This window comes from Meriones unguiculatus, chromosome 3 (genome assembly GCF_030254825.1).
Source record: "Meriones unguiculatus strain TT.TT164.6M chromosome 3, Bangor_MerUng_6.1, whole genome shotgun sequence".
Taxonomy (NCBI): Eukaryota; Metazoa; Chordata; class Mammalia; order Rodentia; family Muridae; genus Meriones; species Meriones unguiculatus.
Genome location: NC_083351.1, coordinates 97,344,738 through 97,368,062, shown reverse-complemented (window position 1 = coordinate 97,368,062; position 23,325 = coordinate 97,344,738). Strand labels below are relative to the sequence as shown.

At 38.2% G+C, this 23,325-nt stretch overlaps 1 protein-coding gene and 1 pseudogene across 1 annotated transcript; both read left to right on the top strand.

Moving 5' to 3' along the window:
- The window catches only part of LOC110563497 (zinc finger protein 208-like), a 104,882-nt pseudogene that overhangs the window by 23,138 nt on the left and 58,419 nt on the right, over positions 1-23,325 (top strand).
- On the top strand, positions 2,636-14,766 carry LOC132653234 (zinc finger protein 728-like). Its single transcript, XM_060381230.1, has 4 exons — positions 2,636-2,657; positions 11,411-11,418; positions 14,145-14,271; positions 14,597-14,766. The coding sequence occupies exons 1-4, from the start codon at positions 2,636-2,638 to the stop codon at positions 14,764-14,766; spliced, it is 327 nt and encodes a 108-aa protein (XP_060237213.1).

Below are 23,325 nucleotides of genomic sequence, written 5' to 3'. Positions count from 1 at the left end.
TGTTCTTCTATAAGGACATTTGCTCAACTATGTTCATAGCAGATTTATTTGTAATAACCAGAATCTAAAAACAGCCTAGATGTCCCTCAGTGGAGGAATGGACACAGAAAGTGTGGTACATTTACACAATGGAATACTACTCAGCAAAATTTAAAACAAGGAAATCATGAAATGTGCAGGCAAATGATGGGAACTAGAAAAGATCATCCTGAGTGAGGTAACCCAGAAGCAGAAAGACACATATGATATATAGTCACTTAGAAGTGGATATTAGCCATATAGTATAGAATAAACATACTAAAATCTATAGTCCTAAAGAAGCTAAACAACAAGGAGGACCCTGGGGAAGATGCTTAATCCTCAGTCAGAAGGACAAACAGGATAGACATCAGAAGTAGGAGAAGACAAGTAACAGGACAGGAGCCTTCCACAGAGGACCTCTGAAAGACTCTACCCATCAAGGTATCAAAAGAGATACTGAGACGCAAAGCAAAACTTTGGGCAGAGTGTTGGAATCCTTATGGAAGAAGAGGAAAATAGACCTGAAAGGACAGGAAATACTTTCTTTTTTAAGAGTTTCCCTGGTATCTCTTCACTGCAATAGAACAAGGACTAGGATACCATGGTAGTAACCTTGAACCATGATCTAAATAAAATCTATTCTCCTTTAAGTTGGTCTTGTGAGCAAATGTTACCATTGCAGCAGGAACAGTTACCAAAGCTGCAGGCCAAACAATAAAAATTACGAAAGTATCCATGTTATATTTAACGTATACCCATACTACTATGTTCTCTCAATTTCCCTGCCTTCTGCCCACTTCACATTAACCCCTCTCTTCCAAAAGTGGTCCCATTGGAGTTATATTATTGTGCATTGTGTAAAGATTATCCTTGTATTATTCAAATGCTGATTTCTGTGCCAGCAGAGATCTGATTACAAGATGAACATTGGTACTGACATTATTATGAAGCATATCCTGCCTTAGTATATCATAAAGATTGTTCTCCATCACCTTCAGATTGGTTAAATAAAGAACTGAACAGCCAATAGCTGGGTTGGAGGGTTAAGGTTAGACTTATAGGCTGAAAGAGGGGATCTCAGGTGAGAACCAGGGGCCACAGGGAAGTTTCCAGCTCACCATGAATAAAGAAGTAACAATGAGACTAGGGTGGACAGGTAATGGGCCATGTGGCTAGGACATAGACCAGGCCAGTATTTCTAGGATAAACAACGCAGAATCTGCTGAGCTTTAGTGTCATAAGCTAATAATAAATACAATAAATCTGTCATTATTCGGAACAAGGGTAGGCATAGAAAGCCAAACAGTTACATTTTGCCTCTCTTCTTTACCTATGTACCTAAACACATATCTGTTTGAATAAGGAGATGTTGTATCTGTATAACCTTATATATTGTGAATGGTTCTCTATTGTTGCTTTGCAATGTAGATCCCACATATGTGGTTTCTGTGTTTGTATGTACATATCTGTTTTCATATTAGTTAATATATTACATTTTTACATTTTCAATGTTGAATATCTCTCCATTCCAAACCAAGTTTTCTGCAGAGTAGCAACAATTAACTTATCCACTATTGGATACCCAGTTTTTGCAGCACTGTTTGTTGAAAGGACTGTCTAAGAATATGGTTTTTCTGTTTGTCAGAAATCCATGTTTATTGACTTAAGGATTTATTTCTGGATTTTACCTTACAATTCAATGGTTCACATGCTTGTTTTTATGTGAATATTAATGTAGCCATTTTTATAACATGAACTCTACAAATCCAGGAAACATGTAATATGTTTCTTTCCTGTAATGTCTTCTTTGGGAAATTTATTTTTGTTGTTGTTAAATGTTTGCATATAGAAGGAGTCTTTCATGCTTGCCAATAAAACCAGGTAGGCTGTCCACAGACTTTCCCTTCTCCCTCTCTGTTTCCCTAGACCCATTCCCTCTATCTCATCCCTAGTGCTGCATCAGACCACCAGCTGTAACCTCACCTCCCCCTTGATCCACATCTTTTGTAGATACTTTGGATCATCTCCTCCTAATCCCCCTTCCCTGGTTTGTCAATGTATTCTAGCCTCCAACACCAGTGGGCATTCACTGTGAACACACTAGCTGAGCAGACCAGTAAACACACAGCCATCATACTCTCCAAAAACCTAAAGAGGAAACAGAAATAAAGGAACAAAACACCCACCTAACAAAGACAAACCCAGAAATCAGCACATAGACCTATAGTCATTACTAACCCAGACACTTAGACGTCAGCATAAGAACACAATAGTAAAAAGAGAAATGTATCTCCACTGAAGACTAGCTAACCTACCACAGCAGAGCCTGAATATTCCAACATCGCTGAAAGACAAGAAAAGGACCTTAAAACTATATGAAGATTATAGAGGTATTTAAAGAAGAAATTAATAAATCCTTTAAAGAAATCCAGGAAGGTCTCTGTGACCCAGTCCACAACTCAAGTGGAGATGCCTACCCAACAAGAGGCCGTGCTGGCTGCCAGAAATCCAAGTGCCTCCACAGACACCACCCAACTCTCTTGGCACCTCCCCTCCCCTCCTCTTCCCCTTGCCCAAGCCCCTGACTCAGAGACCCGCTGCTCAACCAGAGGCCATGCTGGCCATCAAAACTCCAGGTAAGTGGCCTGCAAGTGGACCTCTCCCACTCTCTTGGTGCCTGTTCACCTGCTCTGAACACCCACCCCTCTTCTTAGTCCCTGTGTCAGAGCCCTCGATCCACAGTAGATACCCACTGCTCAACCAGAGGCTACCAAGCCACCAGAACGCTATGTAGGCAGACACCCACAGACTTTCTCCATTCTCTGGGTGTCTTCCCACCCTATCCCAAGTCCCCTTTCCCTTCCTATTTGCCGCGTTCCAGCCCCTAACATGGGTGGAGATCTGCTTGACGACAGGCCGTGTTGGTGGCTACAAGCCTAGCCCAAACTCAGTGGAGACTTCCTGGTTAACCACAGCCCACAAGGACCAGAAAAACCAGAGAAGGAAAGAGAAACCAGTGGACAAAACACCCATCTAACAAAGTCAAATTCAAACATCAGCACCCAGATGTATAATCACCCCAAACCCAGATGCTAGACACCAGTGTAAAAACACAACAGCCAAAGCAATACACCACCACCAGAACCCAGATATCCTGCTACAGCAAGGTCTGAATATTCCAGTGCACAGGAGCATGGGGGGAAAAGACATTAAATGAAACTTTACGAAAAAGAGAGAGGCTTAAAAAGAAAATGGATAACTCCCTTTTAAAATATCAAGGAAAAGACAAGTGGAGAAAATGAATAGATCCCCTAAAGAAAGCCAAGAAAAAACAAACAAATGAAGGAAACAAATAAACCTTTCAAGACCTGAAACTAAAAATAGAAACAAAAGAAAACTGCCAGGGGCCCTTCCCAGCCAAGGGTCAGAGAGTCGTTGCTGACAGTGGCTGCCTTCAAAGTAGATATGGTGTCAGCTAGGGGAGGGTGGGAGTCAGCCACGATGGCCAGGGGAGCCTCTCAGTTCTGACTTGCTAGCCTTCAGGCGCTTCTTTATTTACAGATTACACAGAACAAAGACAGAGTGATGATTATCCAACTGGTACAGATTGCGTATCTGATATTTCAGTACTTGTCCAGGGTTACAAGTTCAGTTACAGTCAGAAAATACAAACAGAACAGATTTTATCATTATTAGCCCTAAAACTCCAATTTAAAGTATCTAAAGAATGTCTACTTTAACACAAACACATTTATTATAAGTGTTTTTAATTATTATAAGTGTAGTTTAAAGGTATTAGGATTTTGGAACCAAACCTGCTTCTGGGTTGCCTAGTAACCTATGATGTCATCATGTGTCACCAGCCAGGTGGTCACACCTGAAAGGCTTGGTTACCTTGGCCCTTAAAGGGATCAGCTAGTCATGTGGTCCCTCTCTTGGTCTCTCTTGCTCCTGGCCTCTTCTCTCTTGGCCTCTTGGCCTTCTCCCCTTTCTCTATCAGGGTGCCCTCCTCTCTCTCTTTCCCTCTCTCTCTCTTTCCTTCCGTTATGTCCTGCTCCCCCCTTTTCTCTCTCTCTTCATATCTACCTAATAAACTATTTTCATAGAAGATCTGTTGCATGCCTAATCGTCATTATTTAATATGTCCCATAACATTACAAAAGGTACTTTCAATTACCATAGTTGAAGAAAACAAGATATTTCAGAATAAGGTCAGATTTAAATAATATCTATGTTGTAGTATATATAAATTGCTAATAATGTTTATTATTAAAAGCCTGTAATCATTATGGCAGTTATTATTAACTTGCTATCATATGAATAAAAGACACAGACAACTGTTGTATGTAAATAAACCTATTTTCACCTGGGGCTGGGCAGATATTACCCCCTAATCTACCTTGTTACAACTCGCCCAACATCCCATGCCTTTTGCTCTAATCATTTTTATCTGGGCTACTTCCTGTCCAATATCTCCATAAATACTTGCACATGCTTTCCATTTGGTCCTCCTTTATCCATGCCGTTCCTCCTCCTGGCCCATGTAGTTCTTCACCTATCCCCTGGTGAGACTGCTTCCTTCTTCTCCTGTCTCTCTATCTTCCCCTTTCCTGTGATCCTTCTCTCCTTCAAGCCCAAAAACTTGTGCCATGCCTACCTCATTTCTTCCCTGCCCAGGCATGTAGGCCTTTATTCAGCCAATCAGGAATAATTTGGAGACAGGAATTACAAACGTCATTTTGGGGTATATGAGTCTTCTCGTAAAAGATAGCAAGCAAGCAGACTTCAGGCAATCTGTACAACTTATTGCACATGAAGAAATGGAGCTGGTGCCTACATGGAGCCTTTATCCTTACAGTCTAGTCTCTTTGGTGTGGAAAGGTACTCTGAAAACTCTCAAAAGAGAAATGTGGACACCAACCAAGCCAGAAAACCTCTGACCTACAATCTATCCTGCCATCAAAATATGCTATGGCAATGGTGGCACAGACCCTGTGGGAGTAACCACCCAATGTCTGATCTGACTTAAGGTCGCCTCCATGAAAAGGAACCCATACCCAACAATGCTCAGCTAATCAAGAAACAAAGACTAGATAGAGCTGAGTACTAAAGTAAAACCAAACACAACTGTAAAATGCCAGATTTTTCCTATGCCGGCCCTAACTCCCAAATAATGATACAGAGGCCAATTATTTTTATTAAAAACTTCAAGCACTATAATCAGACAGATACTGAAGTATTTTAACCTGACTATGCTGTCTTGGCCTACTTCCCAGACATGTGGCTCATTACCTTTCATCTTAGTCTCATCCTGGCACTTCTTTCTTCATCCAAGTCCACATGGTGACTCCCCACCTGAGACTCTTTCTGTCTCTCTGGGCCTCAAAAGACCAACCTTGATCTCTCCTGCCCAGGTATTGGCCATTCAGCAATTTGTTAACCAATCAGAAGGTGCTGTAGCACAAAGTTTACAACATACGAAGACAGGGAATGCTTCATTAATAATGACAACAACAATATTTAGACTGCAACCAGATCTCTGGGTACAAAAACTAGCATTCGAATACACAGTGCACAAAGACATCCTCCAACACACAACAGGTCTAAAAAATTGATAAAATGACCCCTAGTGATACACTGCTATATGCATAGAGCAGTTCCTCTCTGCCTGTAGACTGAGTGTGTGAAGCAATCTCTTGGTTGATGATTGCTTTGGGAAGATGCAGACCACCGTTGGCATTTCTATCACTGGGAAACTATTCCTTTGTCATAACAAAGACTCTAAAGTAGCCATGGGGGCAGGGCAAGCCTGAAGGCACATTCTGCCATTGTTTGTGCTTCTGTTCTTGCCTTCCTACAGTTTAATGTTCAAGTTCTGTCCTGGCTTTTTAAAATGAACTACAGTCTATGAGCTGTAACCCACATAAACCCTTTCCTCCCCAAATTGCACTTTATCAGTCTTCTATCACAAGACAGAATCCAACTAATAGAGAGTCATCTTTAAAAGGAAATGTAAAATGAATAATTAATATGCAATGTTACAGGAAATTAATACTGTGGCAGTTTATTTTAAACCTAACTAGTTCCCCAATGATGACACAGAGTGACTATAGTCTGGAGTGAAATATTGGGCTTTATAAATCTATTCTAATGCTCAGTCGCTAATCTATCTTCATTCCTGCCAAAATCCCGATAATACTTGCATTTATGATTTTCACTGGAACTAGCTCTTCCTCGTGATGTCTCCTGAACCTCTCTCTGCTTGTGGTCCAATTTCTTATACCCTCTCTCTTTCTCCTCCCTTCGGTGAAAACAGTTGTCCCACCCTATTCTCTCTAATGTCTAGCTACTGGCTGGCCAGCATTTACTGGCAAAGCAGAAAACACATGGTGAGCATATTTACACAACTTGAGACAGGAGATTCTTATAATAAACATTAAATGCTATGTCCAGACAGTGGGACAGGGAAATCAGCATTTGAATAAGCAAGGGTAAACTTTACACAGTGCACAATAACATGCCAACAAAAACATGTGTTTATTTGCACAAGTATTTCAGTTGAAAGGTACTTACATTCTAAAAGCACTATAAGACTAATTCTATCAAAATGTGTTTTTTCCTTCTGATCCTTGTCAATGTGCAAAGCTGAGATGAGTGTTTTTACTACCAGTACTTGAGCTGTTACTTTAAACTGGAAATGCTCACAGCATCCAATGCTATGAACACCTATTATTAGTTCTGTTGGCAGGAAAGGTCCAGGGATATCTGCATTAGATGCATAGGTAGATCAGTTCAATGCAAGAAAAAAATAACCACAGAGGTATGAGGATAGACAAGAGATCTGCTCAGTAAGGTAAGGAGAAAACACGCCTTTATGCAGAAATGGATAGTACACCTTTGTTTTTGTGGCGATGAATGATGGAAGTATGTGGATATATTATAAAGTTCAGTGGTCAATTTTCTATAGAGTCACCATTTGCTATATGGCCTCCTGACCAAGCATGGTATGTCTTCAGAGAAGCTGTGGAACTATCTGCACAGCTCCTGTGCCTCCCTGTGAGGGAGGCAGTAATGAAGGGGCCTGTACTATGTCTGGGGAGGTAGTACAGGCTCAGTGTGGTGGACATGGGGGTCTTGAAAACTGTACTAGCAAAGAGTCTGTTTCACTGAATTTTTGCTTATCACTGACGAAAGAATGTATTTTTGTAAATGGCAACTGGCAGATATTTAACCATTTGTTTTTGCATACATAGTTAAACAGCAAGAAAATAATATTGCCTTCAAATATCAATTCTTTTTCTGAAGTTCAAACCTGAGATTTAAAAAAAAAAAATTGTTGCTTAGTTTTGTTGTTGTTCATTTTGTTTGGGGCTTTTTGTTTTGTTTTTTGATTGTTTGTTGTTTGGTTTTTGAGACAGGGTTCTCTGTGCAGTCCTGGCATTCATAGACTTCAATCTGTAGAGCAGGCTACCTTCCAACTCAGAGATCCAATTCTGCCTTTTACTCCTGGGATTGACTACACGTAACACTCAGCTAAAAAATTGTAATCATAAACTTTTATTTGAATTTATGAGTATTTGTGGGCATGTATGTATGCATGCATGCATGCAGTGTTTGTGTATGTCTGTGTGTGTGCACACACACATGCACTTATGCATCTTTTGTACATAAGAATAAGGTGTCTGATCCAGTGGAATTGCTGCTCCGTGTGCTGTGAGCCCCTATAATCATGTTGGAACGCAAACCCAGATCCTCTGTAAAACATTAAATACTCTCAACTACTGAACCATCTCTTTAGCCTGTAAGCAAAAGGTTTGGAGTAACTTTTTTAAACATCATGCCTAATGCAGAATGTTTCAATGGGAGGAAATTAAATGATCAAGATATATAAATGTTATAGGTGGTAACATTAAAACCAACAACATGGTCTAAACAAATATTTTAGGCCCAAGAAACTGCTCTAGACTTTTCCATAAGAATGCCTAGGTCACTAATATCTGCTGAATGGGGCTTATTCCAAGATTCTGCAGGTTCAGTTTTGCCTACAATATGGGATCTCCTCCTCCTGAACAATCTCACTAGAAAGAGCAGAAGAGTTGGGAATGAATGCTGCAGCCTCAAGGATCAGCAATTCTCATATGAATGAGCACCTTCTTAGCTTTCCATGTAACAGACCCAAACATACATGTGCACAAACACACATATTGGAAGCCTAGCCATGCTCAGAAATGCTAAGTCCTTAAGTTTGCTGACAATGTCCTTCACTGCCACATTCAGGAGAAGGACAGAGCAGTCATGACCTCATTCTAAACAGACTTGCCCATCAACAGTCCAGGTTGCTACAGTTCTCGTTGACTCTAGTTTGTCTAAGTTGAGGAGGCTGACCTGTGTCACTGAACACACCGCTTGCAATAGAAACAGCTTCCTTGTGAAGCAGTGTGCATCGTGGAAGCATGAAATCTTCCTTGTGGTGGGGTTTGTGTCTTTGTCTCAAGCATGAGCTGCACAGGAATGAACATTCCTAGGAAGATGTGGGCATTCTCATACTCCAGGGCTCCAGTGCAGCTTCGTTACTACAGTGAGCTCATTTGACCGTCCTGTGAACATATGTCTGATACCTTCGTATTCAAGGAGAAATCATCTCAGTGTTCTGCTCAGGAGAAGTGGAGAAGTGAAGGAAGTTCAAGGCAGATAACGCTGATGTTCAAATAGTGTCAAATATGAACACTGACAGGATCAGAGGAGAGACAGGAATTCAATAGGAACATGAAACCTAAAGCGGCTGGAAATATCCTGTACTGCACAGTGGGCCAAGAGTCAGTACACTCACCAATGTGATCCCAGGGGCTCTGCCCCTCCGCTTGCGAGAGTTGCAAAGGAAAAAAAACGTGTGCTTGAACACCTGTTGGGACCAGCCTTGATTTCAGATTCTTCAGTCTTAAGCTCCTGAGTCGCCTTTGATAGGCAGGGTCACCGAGGACGGTTTTAATTAGCATCTTAAAGAGATAATGTTCAGGCCTTCTTAGCTTCCGGGTTCCTTATTTTTAAGTAAAGCAGATCAATCTGAATTTTCTTGCTCTTTTAAGATTATATAAGTAGATGGGGCTTTAAAATTACAACGTTTTAGCAAAAACAACTAAGAAATGTGATTAAACATTACTGTGAAAAATGCCACTCACAGGCTAAGACTGGATGCTGCTACCGCAGTACTTTAAAACAGCCAGAATCCCTGTGGCTGTCCCAGTGCTGAAGCCTGTTTCCTCCTTTGGGTGTTTGTCAGCTTAGTGGCAATCCTGGCTAGGTAGAACACAGTAGTCAACCCAAAGATGTCCACCGTTTGCGCAGAACCTAGTAGCAGAAAAGTCATGGGGCAGTTTTGCCCAGTGGTTAGCATTACCACAATCCAGGTGGATTTGTTGTTGTAGGGCCCCATCATCTTGGAGACCTCAAAGGTTACTGTTAGGAATGGACACGGTTTATTGTAGAAAACTTTGTAAAAGGAACTTTTATTCATCTGTTGTCTCCAAGGATTACTGCCTCCTTCTGCTAACCTAGGCATAGTCCTGGCAGTTTCTTGCATCCACACAATCTAACCTAGGCCTAGAAAGTTTTCACCCTCTGAGACTTACTGTTAAATTAACTCATCCGTTCTTGTTCTTACGGAGCTCTGGGATGGCTGGTTCAACCCAGCTGTTCTGGCTCAAACTCCTCTTCCAGCTGACTTACTCAATCTGATTTCTCTCTTGGTCCCTGAATTGCTCTGCTTGGCCTCATACTAACTAAAGCAATATGCTCTAATCTTCCAAATCCTTCTTCTTCTCTGGCTCATTCAGTCTTCACCTGAGTTCTATGTCTGAAAACTGTCTCTCTATTACTGTCCTGGTAAAACTGTCTCTCTCTTTTTGCATTGTCCCTTAAGTAGCTTCCCTTTTCTCTCTCTTCTTTTCAGATTTGGGTTTATCCTATTCTGTCAAATCTTTCTCTGATTCAGCTTTTTTTTCTGCCATTCAATTAGGCATCACTTTCAAACACGGGCGCTTCCTTCTACAAACTATCTTTACCTTCATTGTTTGGGATTAAAGGCGTGAACCACCCTGCCTGGACCTGAGCTTTTCTGTACTAGAAACTTCCCTTATACCAGGCTGGCCTTGAACTCAGATTTGCTGTCTCCTGGATTAAAGGTATATTTGTATTCCAGCCAGATCACACAGACCTAGAAGGTCTTTGGACCTGATCTCTTGCCAGAGCAGCCATGTTCTGAATTAAAATCCCTTTACAAAATTTAAGCATTTTAAATGCCATATATGTAGCAGATTTCTGAAAGGTTTGAGAACCACCGTTTCTTAAGTACAACTTAAACACTGCTTCTAGTTAGCCTGCTTAAGACTCAAAGTTGAAAACATATCCAAGAAGCTACATGAAGCATATTTCTAGAATTAGTTAGTACTCTGTATGACTACTCATATCATGACTGAAAGCTTATATATTATAATAATCTTATGGATTTTGAGATAATATTTATACCTTAGAAAGATTTTAAAGAGTGAAATGGAGACCAGAAAATTATAACATTAGTAGCAATAGAATAGTCCCTTATTCTTTGCTTTCCTCTGTCTGATACCAGCTGGACAGAGGTTTTGGCTTTTCCTTTAACAAGCATGCATTGGTTTAGAGGAGAGAGCCACACTCCAACCCAAAAGCAAGCTTTCATTTGTAATTGAATTGGAACCACATAAGGAGCATTTGCCACTTATATCTGTAGAGGGCAGCAGAGACAAACTGGAGGTGAGTGATACCTCTTGGCCAATTTACTGTTTTTCTTGTGACATTTTCTCTTGATGATTCCTCCTGTTTCTTCAGATGTTTCACTTGTCCAGTGGTCTCCAGATTTTTGTTGTTGTTGTTGTAGGATGCTTTTATTCTCCTGGAAAGAGAGCAGCAAAACCCTGCCCCAACCGTAACTCTGGGTGGGGGTCTTTTTTTGGCAGGTTATATCTTTCCTAGGGCAAAATGTTCTTTGGAAACAGTAAAAGTGTTTTCTTCCAACTGAAAATTTAAAAAAAATATATTTTGAAAATTTGAAACTAAATATAGCTTACTGTGTGTATATAAATCTACCTATATTCCCCTTTCTCTTTATATATAAATTTAAAGTTTATGAGTATTTATTTGTAGATCACAAAGGACATTCACTTTGAATTTCAGCCTGCTTTTTTAAAGTGGCTTTTAAATTTAAATCACTGTAATTCTTACGTGCCTGCCTCCCACTGCCTCCCAAGTATTGGGATTAAAGGTGTGACCCACTGTCTGGCTAGGGATTCCTTATAATAGTTACTCTCATAGGGTTGTCCTGGTTGAATTTAGTTTTCCTTTTCCCCTTACTTTTTAGAGTTAGAGGTAAATTTCCAAGTTTTGTTTTTTTGTTTTTTTTTTTAATGTATAATGTATCGTTCTTGCTGGTTTATTCTGAATTTACCCTGGCAAAATTTCATATGCTATTCGTAATCAAACATAAAAATTTTTCCATTGTTTTATTATTTTTCAGATGTTTTGTCTGTCTTGCCTGTATGAGCTACATAAAATTTGATGTCTTTGATAAGTTTTGCTAGGTTTTGCCATTTCCATCCATGCCTTTCATGACCAGAATTTTTTACCATTTATCTTCCAGTTAGTGGGTTTCCATTTTGGTGACCATATAGCTATACCATTGTGCGCACACCATGAATCATAGAGGGCAGAGATTTTCACTTTGCTTTCCTAGTTGTTTGTTTTATAGCCAATAGTGCTGCCCTGATTTTGTGGTTCCTTCCTTGGTGTTGGCCATTCCATCTCCCAGTCTATAGGCCACATTTTCCATTAATTTTGGTTCTATCACTGGTTGATGAACCATCAGTAAATTATGCCAAATGTGACCATTCTGTTGGTCCCAACAATTTAATAGGTATCTCTTTTGGGTAAGAGGTGAGCAGTTTAGAGATGAAGATTATAGGCAACTGAGCTGTTTCCTCAGTGAGGAAAGGCACAGACACCTTTGCTACCACATCCTGGTCACAAAAGACTTCAGCTCGGTACAAGTTCTACTACTAAAGCCTGCAAAGGACTCTGCCTTCCAAAGGATCCAATTCATTGTTGTAAGGAGTACCCTTACAACCATAGGGTCGTTGGCAATGACTGAGTTTAAAGTTCTTCGTGCCTCATAAAATGTCCAGATTTGTTTCTCAGAGAGAGAATGTTTTTTCTTTCTTTATGGAAAACATTTGCAATAGAAGCCCACAGGCAAATGTTGGTGGACTCCTTTTTGCTTTATGAATGTCCCCGGTTGCAAATTCACCAACAAATATGATATCCATAATTAGTGTATCAACTGTTTCAATATTGATCGGAGTTTAATTCATGGAGATGAGCTTACTGGCAGTCTCAAAGGCCGTTCTTTGTTCCTGTCCCCACTGAAAGTTATCTGCCTTTCTAGTAGCCCTGTAAAGGGTTTCTATAAATATGGCTTGTGATCGCTCTAGTGTGCAGACATACCAATTAGGAGCTGTGTCTGATTTTCATCCCTAGGTAGTGGAATTTAAGGTGTGTGGCACCCACCTTGCTCACTGTAACTGTAGAATTTAAAAACCAACTAATTTATAGAGATTCACCTGTCCCTTCTGGAATTAAAGGCATGGAACACCATACCCTGCTCAAATATTTTATTTTAACTACAAATCCTCCAACTCTTAGAGATTTAGAAAATAAGTTTGACTTGTAATAACCCTTTGAATTTACTTTAAACATTTTAAATTTCTTAACTGTGTTTTTAATACAAAGCAACAATAATTTTTTTTTTTTAATTTAAAAAGAAATCTCAAAAGCTAATGTCCAAGATGGTGTGGGCCACATGGCAATCTACAGTCTAACTTTCTAACATGGAATTAAGACACATGGTTTAAGCAAACCCATTTTTCATTTCATGTCAGTAAAGCAATTATGCCTTTGGTAGATTGTCATTTGAAAATAGCATTATTTTTTATTTTTCTTGCTTGATCAAATAAAAGGTATTTTTAGACGTTTTTGGACTGAATGACCAACCTGTTTGGTATAATATTGGCTCTCCTTATTCAGAAGGTCTCTCCTGTTCAAATCTATTCTTTATCAATTTTGATCATATTCACAGCTTTTCTTCTCCTGAGGAAACAAAGGTAAAAACCTCTTTCCCAATGTAACACAAATACTCTGGTTTCCATTCTGAGGTCAACACATCTTTAAAATATACAGGTTGATTTGATTCAGCCCCCCCCCCTCGCCCAATTCAATATATCTCTGCAGCTGTTTTTTCCTGCTTACGTATAACCTGAATGGTCTCTGAATTGTTCTTGAAATACCTTTTAATTTTTTTCTCAGAATTTTTTTCTCAGAAGTGTTCTTTATTTTCTGGCTTGTTTTTGAGATTGGAGGAACACTAATCTTTGTTTTCCATTGTTAAAACAAATCACATCCCCATAAATCCATGGCTATATTAGCTACATATGTTTTTATTTGTCTTATTTGTCCTTCTGGCCATATACATTCGACCCATCTTGCACTTTGTTTTATCTGAGATAAAGCTCCAATCCCTAGAAGCTGAATATTTACCTGTAGGAAAAATTTAAAAGTGGAAGCTTTTTCTGCTCCCATTCTAGCTTCCAAATAATGAGACACAAGCCCTATTAGATTTATTCAACAAGCCTTAAGTACTATAACTGGGCAGATATTCATCTATTCTAACCCAACTATGCTAGTCTGGCTGTTTCCTAGCTGCATGCCCTGAGTTACTTGCCATCTTAGTCTTCACCTTCTAGGAATCAACCCCAGGTCCTTTAGATGCACTCATTCTTCATTTTATGATTCTTAAGAGTTTCTAGGATCCTCGGCCATTCACTTTCCTCAAAGATGAGTCATCTGTAACATTTCAGCATTATATTAGAAGTACTGAGGGGTGTTACTTCCCTATATCAGAAGCACTTCCAGCTCTCCTCTCACTCTGAATGATCTGTAGATTTGTATGCAGAAGTGCCTGATGCCTCCTTGTATTTATGTTATTATTGATAGTCTTAGTCAATTTAATCAAATAGTAGTCACCCTTTTTTCATTTATTTCAGGAAATGCTGTCATTCTGGGATGTGGTCATTTATTTCTCTGCAGAGGAGTGGGAATGCCTGGGCCCTGCTCAGTGGAATTTGTACAAGGATGTGATGCTGGAAACTTACAACAACCTTGTGTTCCTGGGTGAGGATCCCTTCCCTGATAAATTTTTAATTAATTGTCATTGTGAAACTTGCTCACTTTGTACAATATCTAATGGGAACTTATGCTTTTAACAATGAGTGGTACAGGGTATATACACTTTAAAGAGAATTTCACACTGTTCAGTTTTAATGTTTTTCCTTATAACTAAGGGACATGAAGCTCAGGACATGAAAATCCTAAATACCTCCTAAGCATTCTGACTAATCCTCTACAATCCTTTATTGTGTCTTCTCATTCCTTATTTGTGGACATACTTTTTACCGGGAGAACACACAAACTATGATAGTTCTTTTCCCACAAACAGGTCTTGCTTCCTCTAAACCATACTTGGTCACATTTTTGGAGCAAAGACAAGAGCTCTCAGATGTGAAGAGACAAGTAACTGCCAACATGAACCCAGGTATTTTAGAATTAGGGGGTCGGTGGATAGATCGGGAGGCCAAAGATCCAACAGAAAACCAGGCTTTATCCTGAGCATTGAGACACAGTGCTTTGTTGGAAATCATTTTTTAGGGATCTCCATTTCCGTCCTGTGCTTTCAAAGGAGGAGATTACTCTGGTGTTTATGAGGCTTCGAGTCTCCTATACTTTGTTCTTTTCTTCCCGTGAGGTCAGCTTGTATTTACACTGATTCCAAAGCTCTGTCTTTTCTAAGTAAATTTGACTTATTTTTTCATAAAATTATTGTCTTGAGCATTTATTTTCTTCATAAATATGCATAATCTTCCTGTCTTAAATCTTTGAAACATTTTATTTCATATTGCTATGACAGTCTTCTGTTATGGAACCTAACTTTCATACCTTCCAAAACTGAAATTCTGTATTAGAATATCCATAAATTAGGTATATGAGTGTTTTCCAAGTTTGACTACTTCTGTACTACTTTTGTAGATAAAGTCATAATATATATTTATTTGATTTTCTTTAGCATAATTCTCTTAAGAGTCTTTAAAAGGGTCTTAAAAAGACCTTTATTATTTATGCCTTCTTTTTGTTATGCCTTCCTTACATGTTTTGTCTTAATATTCCTTTGTTTCCATGTTCTATGTTGTCATAGTCTTCTTATTTCAGTGAAAGATTACATAATTTTCACCTATTGTGTTTTTTGAGTTACACTCCATTGAGTACAGCTGTAGAAAATTGAAAGTAGCCTATCAAAAAAAAGAGAAATTTAAATATGAATAAATGGTTTTGTTTTTAAAAAAGATAAGGATTGTAACTACAAAGGATTTTTCTCAGCTTTCCTTCATATTTCAATCTTTACTCACCAGGAAAAAAATGTTATCCCTGCAAAGAATGTGGCAAAACCTTTCGTTGGAACTCACAACTTACTAACCACCAGAGAATTCATTTAAGAATGAAGCCCTATAAGTGTGAAGAATGTGACAAATCCTTCTGTATTCCATCATTGCTTTCTGTACACAAGAGAATCCATACGGGAGAGAAACCTTTTAAGTGTGAAGTATGTGGCAAGGCCTTCCATGCTCCATCATTACTTTCTATACACAAGAGAATTCATACAGGAGAGAAACCATATAAGTGTGAAGTATGTGGCAAGGCTTTCAATGTTCCATCAGTACTTTCTGACCACAAGAACATTCATACAGGTGACAAACCTTTTAAGTGTGAAGTTTGTGGCAAGGCCTTTCATACTCCATCATTGCTTTCTGCTCACAAGCGAATTCATGCAGGAGAAAAACCCTTCAAGTGTAAAGCATGTGGCAAGGCCTTTCATACTCCGTCCTTACTGTCTGTACACAAGAGAATTCATACAGCGCACTATAAGTGTGAAGTCTGTAGCCCAGATCTTCAGCACTTTCTGGCAAATTTCTAGTCATTTGGTAATCCATTATGGAGAGAAGCCATACAAATGTGAGGAGTGTGGAAAAGCCTTCACTACAAAGCCATACCTAACTAAGCACAAATTACTTCACAATGGGGAGAAACTTTACAAATGTCACAAATGTGGCAAACAGGTCAACAGTTCTAGAAGCCTTCGGGAGCATCAAAGAATTCATTCTGGAGAGAAACCATACAAGTGTAAAGAATGTTGCAAATACTTCAGAACTTACACAGCACGTTCTAGACACCAGACAATTCATATTGGAGAGAAACATTACAAGTGTGGAGAATGTGGCAAAATGTTTCACCACTTTTCTGGTCTTAAGCAACATCAAAGAGTTCATCTATGAGAGAAACCACACAAGTGTGAATAATGTGCCAAGGTCTTTTGGACTTAGTAAGAACTTTTGAAACACCTCATAATTCATACTGGAGAAAAATTCCACAAGTGTGAAAAATGTTGCAAACCCTTTAATAAGCTTTCTAATATTTCTCAACACAAGGTAGTTCATAGTACAAATACTACAAATGATAAGAAGTTCATAAAATGTTTTACACATCTTCAGATCCTAAATGATATAAAATTTTTCATTCTGAATAAGCTTTGCAGGTATGGAAAATGTGGTAAAACCTTTAAAATATTTCACACCTTAACAAGCATGAAAGAATCCAGAGTGGAAGGCAGGCATACACATTTAAAGAATGTAGAAAGTTTACTAATCAATGAACACTTTCTGACATCCATTGGAATTTATCTTAAAGAGAAGCAACACAATTGTGAAGGATGGAACAGTGCTTTGAAGGATCCTCATAAATTAAACAAAAGAAATTTCTCATACTGAGTGACAACCCAACAAATGTTGAGAGTGTTGAGAAGATATTATTATTCAGCCCTGCTGATCATCAAGGAAGTCACACAGGAGTCTCTGCAAATGTAAAATATGGTAAAGCATTTAGCTGTATCCACATCATAGGGCTCATATTAGTAAGGTGTACTACAAATGCTAAGATTAGGGCAAGGGCGTTTACCTTACCCTAATGTCAGAAGTGTCCTCTGAGACTTTCATACTAATGAGACACTCTACACACCCAAGTAATATGAAAAAGTTTCAATAACATCACTAATTATCATCAACACAAATCTACACACCCAAATGATATGGAAAACCCTTTGAAAATTTGTTTATTCTTCATCAACACTAAAGACTCTTCACTGATGAAATGTTTAACAAGTCCTGATGACGTATGCCACTTCTGCTCTCAACTTCACACAGAGAATCAATATGTGAAAGTCTCAGTTCGGTAGGTGACTGGTTTTGATTGGCCCATTGAACATGTCTGTGAGTCATTTTCATTAATGCTGCTTGATGTAGGAGAATCTGGACCATTGGATGATGGCAGTGCACCTTGCATGTTCTGTGCTTGGCCAGATGGTCCTGGGGGTATAAGAATGCTGGCTAACCCAAGCCAGAGTGAACACAGAAGCAGCATGCCTCTGTGGTTTCTACTTCACTTGTTGCCTCTAAATTTCAGCTATGTCCTTCTACATATGACTCTGGCAGTAATTTTGTTCAACATGTATACATCATAAGAACAAATTATATGTGAAGGCAAAGAATGTAGTAAATATGTCATCCTTCCTAAGATAGCAAGGACAAGAAGAGATCAGTGTAGATGATCAATTCTGTTAATGGGGAGTGTTAAAAATGTGAGGTAATACTTGGAGTTAATGCAATATCATTGTTTGATGTGCTGGGAAAAAAACAAGTCATTGGTGGCAGAATCATGCAGCTCATTCAAGACCGAGGCTATCAACTTGTTATAATACCAAATTATGACATGCTCCCAGTTATTCAAGATGCCAGCTTTATGAGAGAGGGAAGTATAGAATCTACTAAGGAAAGCTTCTAGCAGTGAGTGGAGCATGAGTGGAGAGGCTATATGTCTTTTGTTAAATGGAAGGGTGGGACCACATGAGTCCTTTGGAGTCAACCCCAAGGCAGCAGAAGTCCCAGATGTCAAAAATGGAGCTGTCACATTGTGTTTTTGTCCTGGATTTGAAGCTGATCCTTCCTTGCTGTCATGTGGTGTGTTTTTTTGTTTGTTTGTTTGTTTTGTTTTTGTTTTGTTTTTTTACTGTTTGGGATCAGAATGTTCTATGCCAATGTGTGGTACAAGTAGTCACTAGTTTTTATGTTATAGGAGCTGACAGTTTACCTTGAGTCTCACATGAGATGTGGGCTGGGAGTCTGTCATACTCTTCAAACTGTTCAGTACTTTTGTGGACTTTTCAAGTTGGATCCTATTTTACTTATGAGATGAGTGTAAGAGTATGAAAATGGGAAAGAATGTTATAACTTAAAGCTTTGTAGCTGGAGCTAGCATGATGGCTTTGGGAATAAACTTAATTGCTACCAAGAGCAACAACTATATTAGTATTCTTTTCGTTGTTGTTTTTGTTTTTTAAAAATTTTTATTTGTTATATATTACTATTTATTCACTTTGTATCCTGGCTCTGGCTATATTAGTATCCTTAGTACCAACAAATTAGAAAGAGGAAATTACCTCTGAAGGTTGTCCTCTGAGCTCTATGCATGGGCACGCACACACACATACATATGTGGACAGTGTCAAAATAAACTTAAATTATGTTTGAATTGTGTTTATATAGACAAGGTTTAAGAAGTAATACTTAAATCCCAGTTGTTCACACAGTGAGCTCTAGAGAGGAAAGCCTCTGGTTTTTCATTTGCAGGGCTTATTTTGATTAATTTAATTGAAGTCAGGAGACCTGTTGATTGTGCTTGGAAGCATCTCTTTGACTGCGGTGCTGCATGGTATAAGGAGAGAACACTCTTCATCTATCTCCTGCTTCCTCACTGTGGCTGGAATAGGACCAGCTGCTTTAAGCTCCTGTTGTTTTAACTTTCTCACCACATGTGGTGATTGAATAAGAATTGCCCCCAAGGGCTTGTAGATTTGAATGTTTGGTCATCCAGTAATGACACTACTTGAAAAGGATTAAGAAGTGTGGCATCACTGGTATAAGTGTGTCATTGCGGGAGTAGGCTTTGAGGTTTCAAAAGCCCAGGTCCAGTGTCCTGCTCTTTATACTGACTATACATCCAGATGTAGAATTCTCAGCTATTTCTCTAGCTGAGTCTGTTTGCATTCCACCATGCTCCCCACGATAATGATAATGAACAAAACTTGGGAAACTGTAAACAAGCCCCAATTAAATGTTTTTTTTCTTATAAAATTTATCATTGTCATGGTGGCTTCTCACAGCAATAGAACATTGGTTAAGATGCCGTGGTAGACAGTGACCTTGAACTATGATTCAAATTAAACCTTTTCTTCTAGTTGCTCTTTTGTGCATATTTTATCACTGCATTAGGTTACTAAATCTTCATGGTAAATAAAAGTTTCAAATGTGACATTTAATGTGTATGAGTCATGTATTTTTCCCTTATTGTCCTCCCTTTTGCCACTTTCTCTGAGAAGCATTCCCTCTCTCTTTTTACCTTGTCCCACAGCCATATGAACAAACACAGATGTAATATCAGTATAACATTTTGTATTGTGGATGATGTTTTTTTATGTAAAATGTAGATATGATATATGTGGTTTCTGTGTGTATACAATTGAGTTTGATATTAGCTAATGTATTTTTTGCATTTTCAATGTTAAATAAATGTCTCTTCATTTTAAATTGATTTTCTGCAGAGTGAGCAATATTTCATTTTTCCACAATTAGACATCTAGTTTTGGCAGGACTTTTTGTTGAAAAGGCTGTCTATTTCAGAATATGCTTTTGATGTCTTTGCTAAAAATCCCACATACATTGACTTAATAACTTATCTTTGGTTGTTAACCTTAAAATCCATTGGCAAATCCAGAAACATGTAATATACTTTTCTTCAATAATATCTTCTTTGGGTTATTTATTGTTATAAATATGTATGTATGTATTTCACCTCCTCTGTTAAGGTTGTTTATCTACAGAATAGATATGGAGAGAATGAAGAACCTTGCATTGTTCCTGGTTTTAGTGAAATTGCATTGAGTTTCTTTCCATTTAATTTGATGTTGTTTATAGGCTTGGTGTAAATTGCTCTTATTATATTTAGGTATGTCCCTTGTATCCCTACTCTCCCCTAGACTTTTGTCATGAAGGGGTATTGGATTTTGTCAATGCCTTTTATTGTCTAATGAGATGATCTTTTTTTTTCAGTTTGTTTATATGGTAAATTGACTGATTTTCACTGATTTTGCATGTGGAACAATCCATTCAACTCTGGAATAAAGCCTACTTGGTCAATTTGGATGATGTTTTAATGTATTCTTAGATTTAGTTTGAAGAATTTTATTGAGTATTCTTTGCCTCTATGTTCATATGGGATATCTGTAGTTCATTTTCTTTGTTGATTCTTTGTGTGGTTTAGGTATCAGGGTGACTGTGCCCTCATAAAAAGAATTTGGAAATGTTTCTATTTCTATGTTAGTGGAATAACTTAAAGATTATTGGCCTTAGCTGTTCTTTGAAAGTCTGGTAGAATTCTGCACTAAAATCATGTGGCCCTGGGCTTTTATTGTTTGGAGATAATTTTAATGACTGCTTCTATTTTCTTAAGGGTTATAGGTCTGTTAAAATTGTTTATATGATCTTGATTTAACTTTGGTAAGTGGTGTCTAACAAGAAAACTATCCATTTTTTAAACTTTTCCAATTCTGTGGAGTATAGGCTTTTAAAGTATGACCTACTGATTCTTGGATTTCCTCAGAGTCTGTTACTATGTCCCCCCCCCTCCCTTTTCCTAACTTTGTTAATTTGAATATTCCCATCACCTTTTAGTTCAGTTGGATAAGGGCTCACCGATATTGGTGATTTTTTCAAAACACCAACTCTTTGTTGGACCAATTCTTTGTATTGCTCTTTGTATTTTATTTTTTTCAGCCCTCAGATTGATTGCTTCCCGCTCTCTCCTTCTCTTGGGTATACCTACTTCTTTTTGTTCTAGAGCTTTTCAGTTGTGTTGTTAAGTTGCTAGTATGAAATCGCTACACATTTTTATGTAAGCACTTAGAGCTATTAACTTTCCACATAGCACTGTTCTCATTGTGTTCCATGAGTTTGGGTATGTTGTGTATTCCTTTTGATTGAATTCTACAATGTCCTTTTTTCTTTATTTCTGTCTTGACTCAGTTTTCATTCAGGAGAGAACTGTTCAGTTTCCCTGATATTGACGATTTTGTTATTATTGTTGAAATTCTGCTCTAATCCCTGGTGATCTGATAGGATACAGAGGTTTATTTCAGTTTCTTTGTATTTATTGAGGCTTGCTTTGTGACCAAGTATGTGGTCACTTTTGTAGACAGTTCTATGAGAACTGAGAAGAAAGTTAATCCATTTGTGTTTTGGTGAAATGTTCTACAAATACGTCAGGTTCATTTGTTTTATAATTTCTGTTAGTGCCAGTATTTTTGTTTAGCTTTTGGCTGCATAAACTAGTCATTGTGTGAGGGTCAATGTATAATTTAAGCTTTAGTAATGTTTCTCTTATAAACATAGTTGCCCAGGCATTTGGAATGTAGATATTAAGAACTGAAACATCATCTTGGTGGATTTTTCCTTTGATGAGTATGAAGTAAGTGTCCTTCCCTGTTTTGTTTGTTTGGGATTGTTTGTTTTTTATTAATTTTTGTTTGAATTCTATTTTGTTCCATGTTAGAATAGCTATATCAGCTTATGTCTTAGCTCCATTTGCTTGGAAAATATTTTTCCAAGCCTTTACTCTGAAGCAATGGAAATCTTTGATGTTGAGGTGTGTTTCTTGTATGATTCAGAAAGATGGATTTTTTTTCACATGCATTCAGTTAGTCTATGTCTTTTTACTGGGTAGTTGAACTTAATGTTTAGTGTTTTGATTATTATATGTCAAGCTGACTTTCTTTCCTGGTCCAGTCTATTTCGTGTTCTTGCACCTTTATAGGCATCTTCTTCTTTAGGTTAGATTAGGAAAATTTTTGTGAAAAGTATTTTCTGGGTCTTTGAACTGACATCTTCTTCATCTTCTATTCCTTTAATCTTAGGTTTGGTGTTTTCATAGTTTTCTGGATTTTCCAGATGCATTGTGTTAGGTTTTTAGATTTAACATTTTATTTGACTGCTGTAGCTAATTCTTCTATTGTATCTTCAATGCCCAAGATTCTCTCTTCCAGCTCTTATACTCAGAGGAGCTTCCCTCTGTAGATGCTGTTCAGTTACCTACAATTTTCATTTATCAAATTCCCCCCAATTTGTGTTTTCTTATTGCCTCTACTTCCATTTTCTGGTCTGAACAGTATTATCCATTTCCTTTAACTTTTTTTCTAGTCTTTCTTGAAGGGATTTGTGAACATCCTTGAATTTTTATCCTTTCCTTGATTTCCTTAAAAGATTTATTCATTTCCTCTTTAAGGGCTTCTATCATCCTCCCAACATCTTTTGGTCTTTGTGTGTGTGTGTGTGTGTGTGTGTGTTTCAGCTCTGTTTGAATGTTTAGGGCTTGCTGTCTTAAGATTGCTAGGCTCTAATGGTGACATATTACTTGGCTGTTGATGACAGTGTTTATATTCATGCATGCACACATCTGGCTGTGGGGTAACTATAGGTCTAGTTGCTTATTTCTGAATTTGCCTTTAGTGGACGGGTGTTTTGTTTCTTTGTTGCCATTTCTACCCTGATCTTCTAGCAGGTGTGGCCCATGGCTGAGCAGGGATCTCCAGTCAAATTGGGGCTGGATTTCTGGCAGCTAGCTTAGGCTTTGGTCTAGAAGGAAGTCTCTGCCTCAGTTGGGGTCTTGGACATGATAAAGAAGAGTTTTGGAGTGACTGGGAACAATGTAGGGGCACCTTGAAGGCGCTCCATTGACATGCAGCCTAACTTGATTTATGGCAGCAGATTTGAACTTATGGCAGCCAGAATTTGAGACACCTCATTACATTGAATTAACATTTTCTAACACTCTTAAACTTCTCAAATTGGTAAGAACGATCCAAAATCATAGCCAGGTTGGTGGAGGATGAAAAAAAAATGCACCATCAGTAAAAGCATAAAGAAATGATTTGTGACATTATTCACTCAAAATTTAGATTTCCAAAACTCTACTCCCCAACCTACCAGTATAGCTTCTCTTCTCCAGCATCTG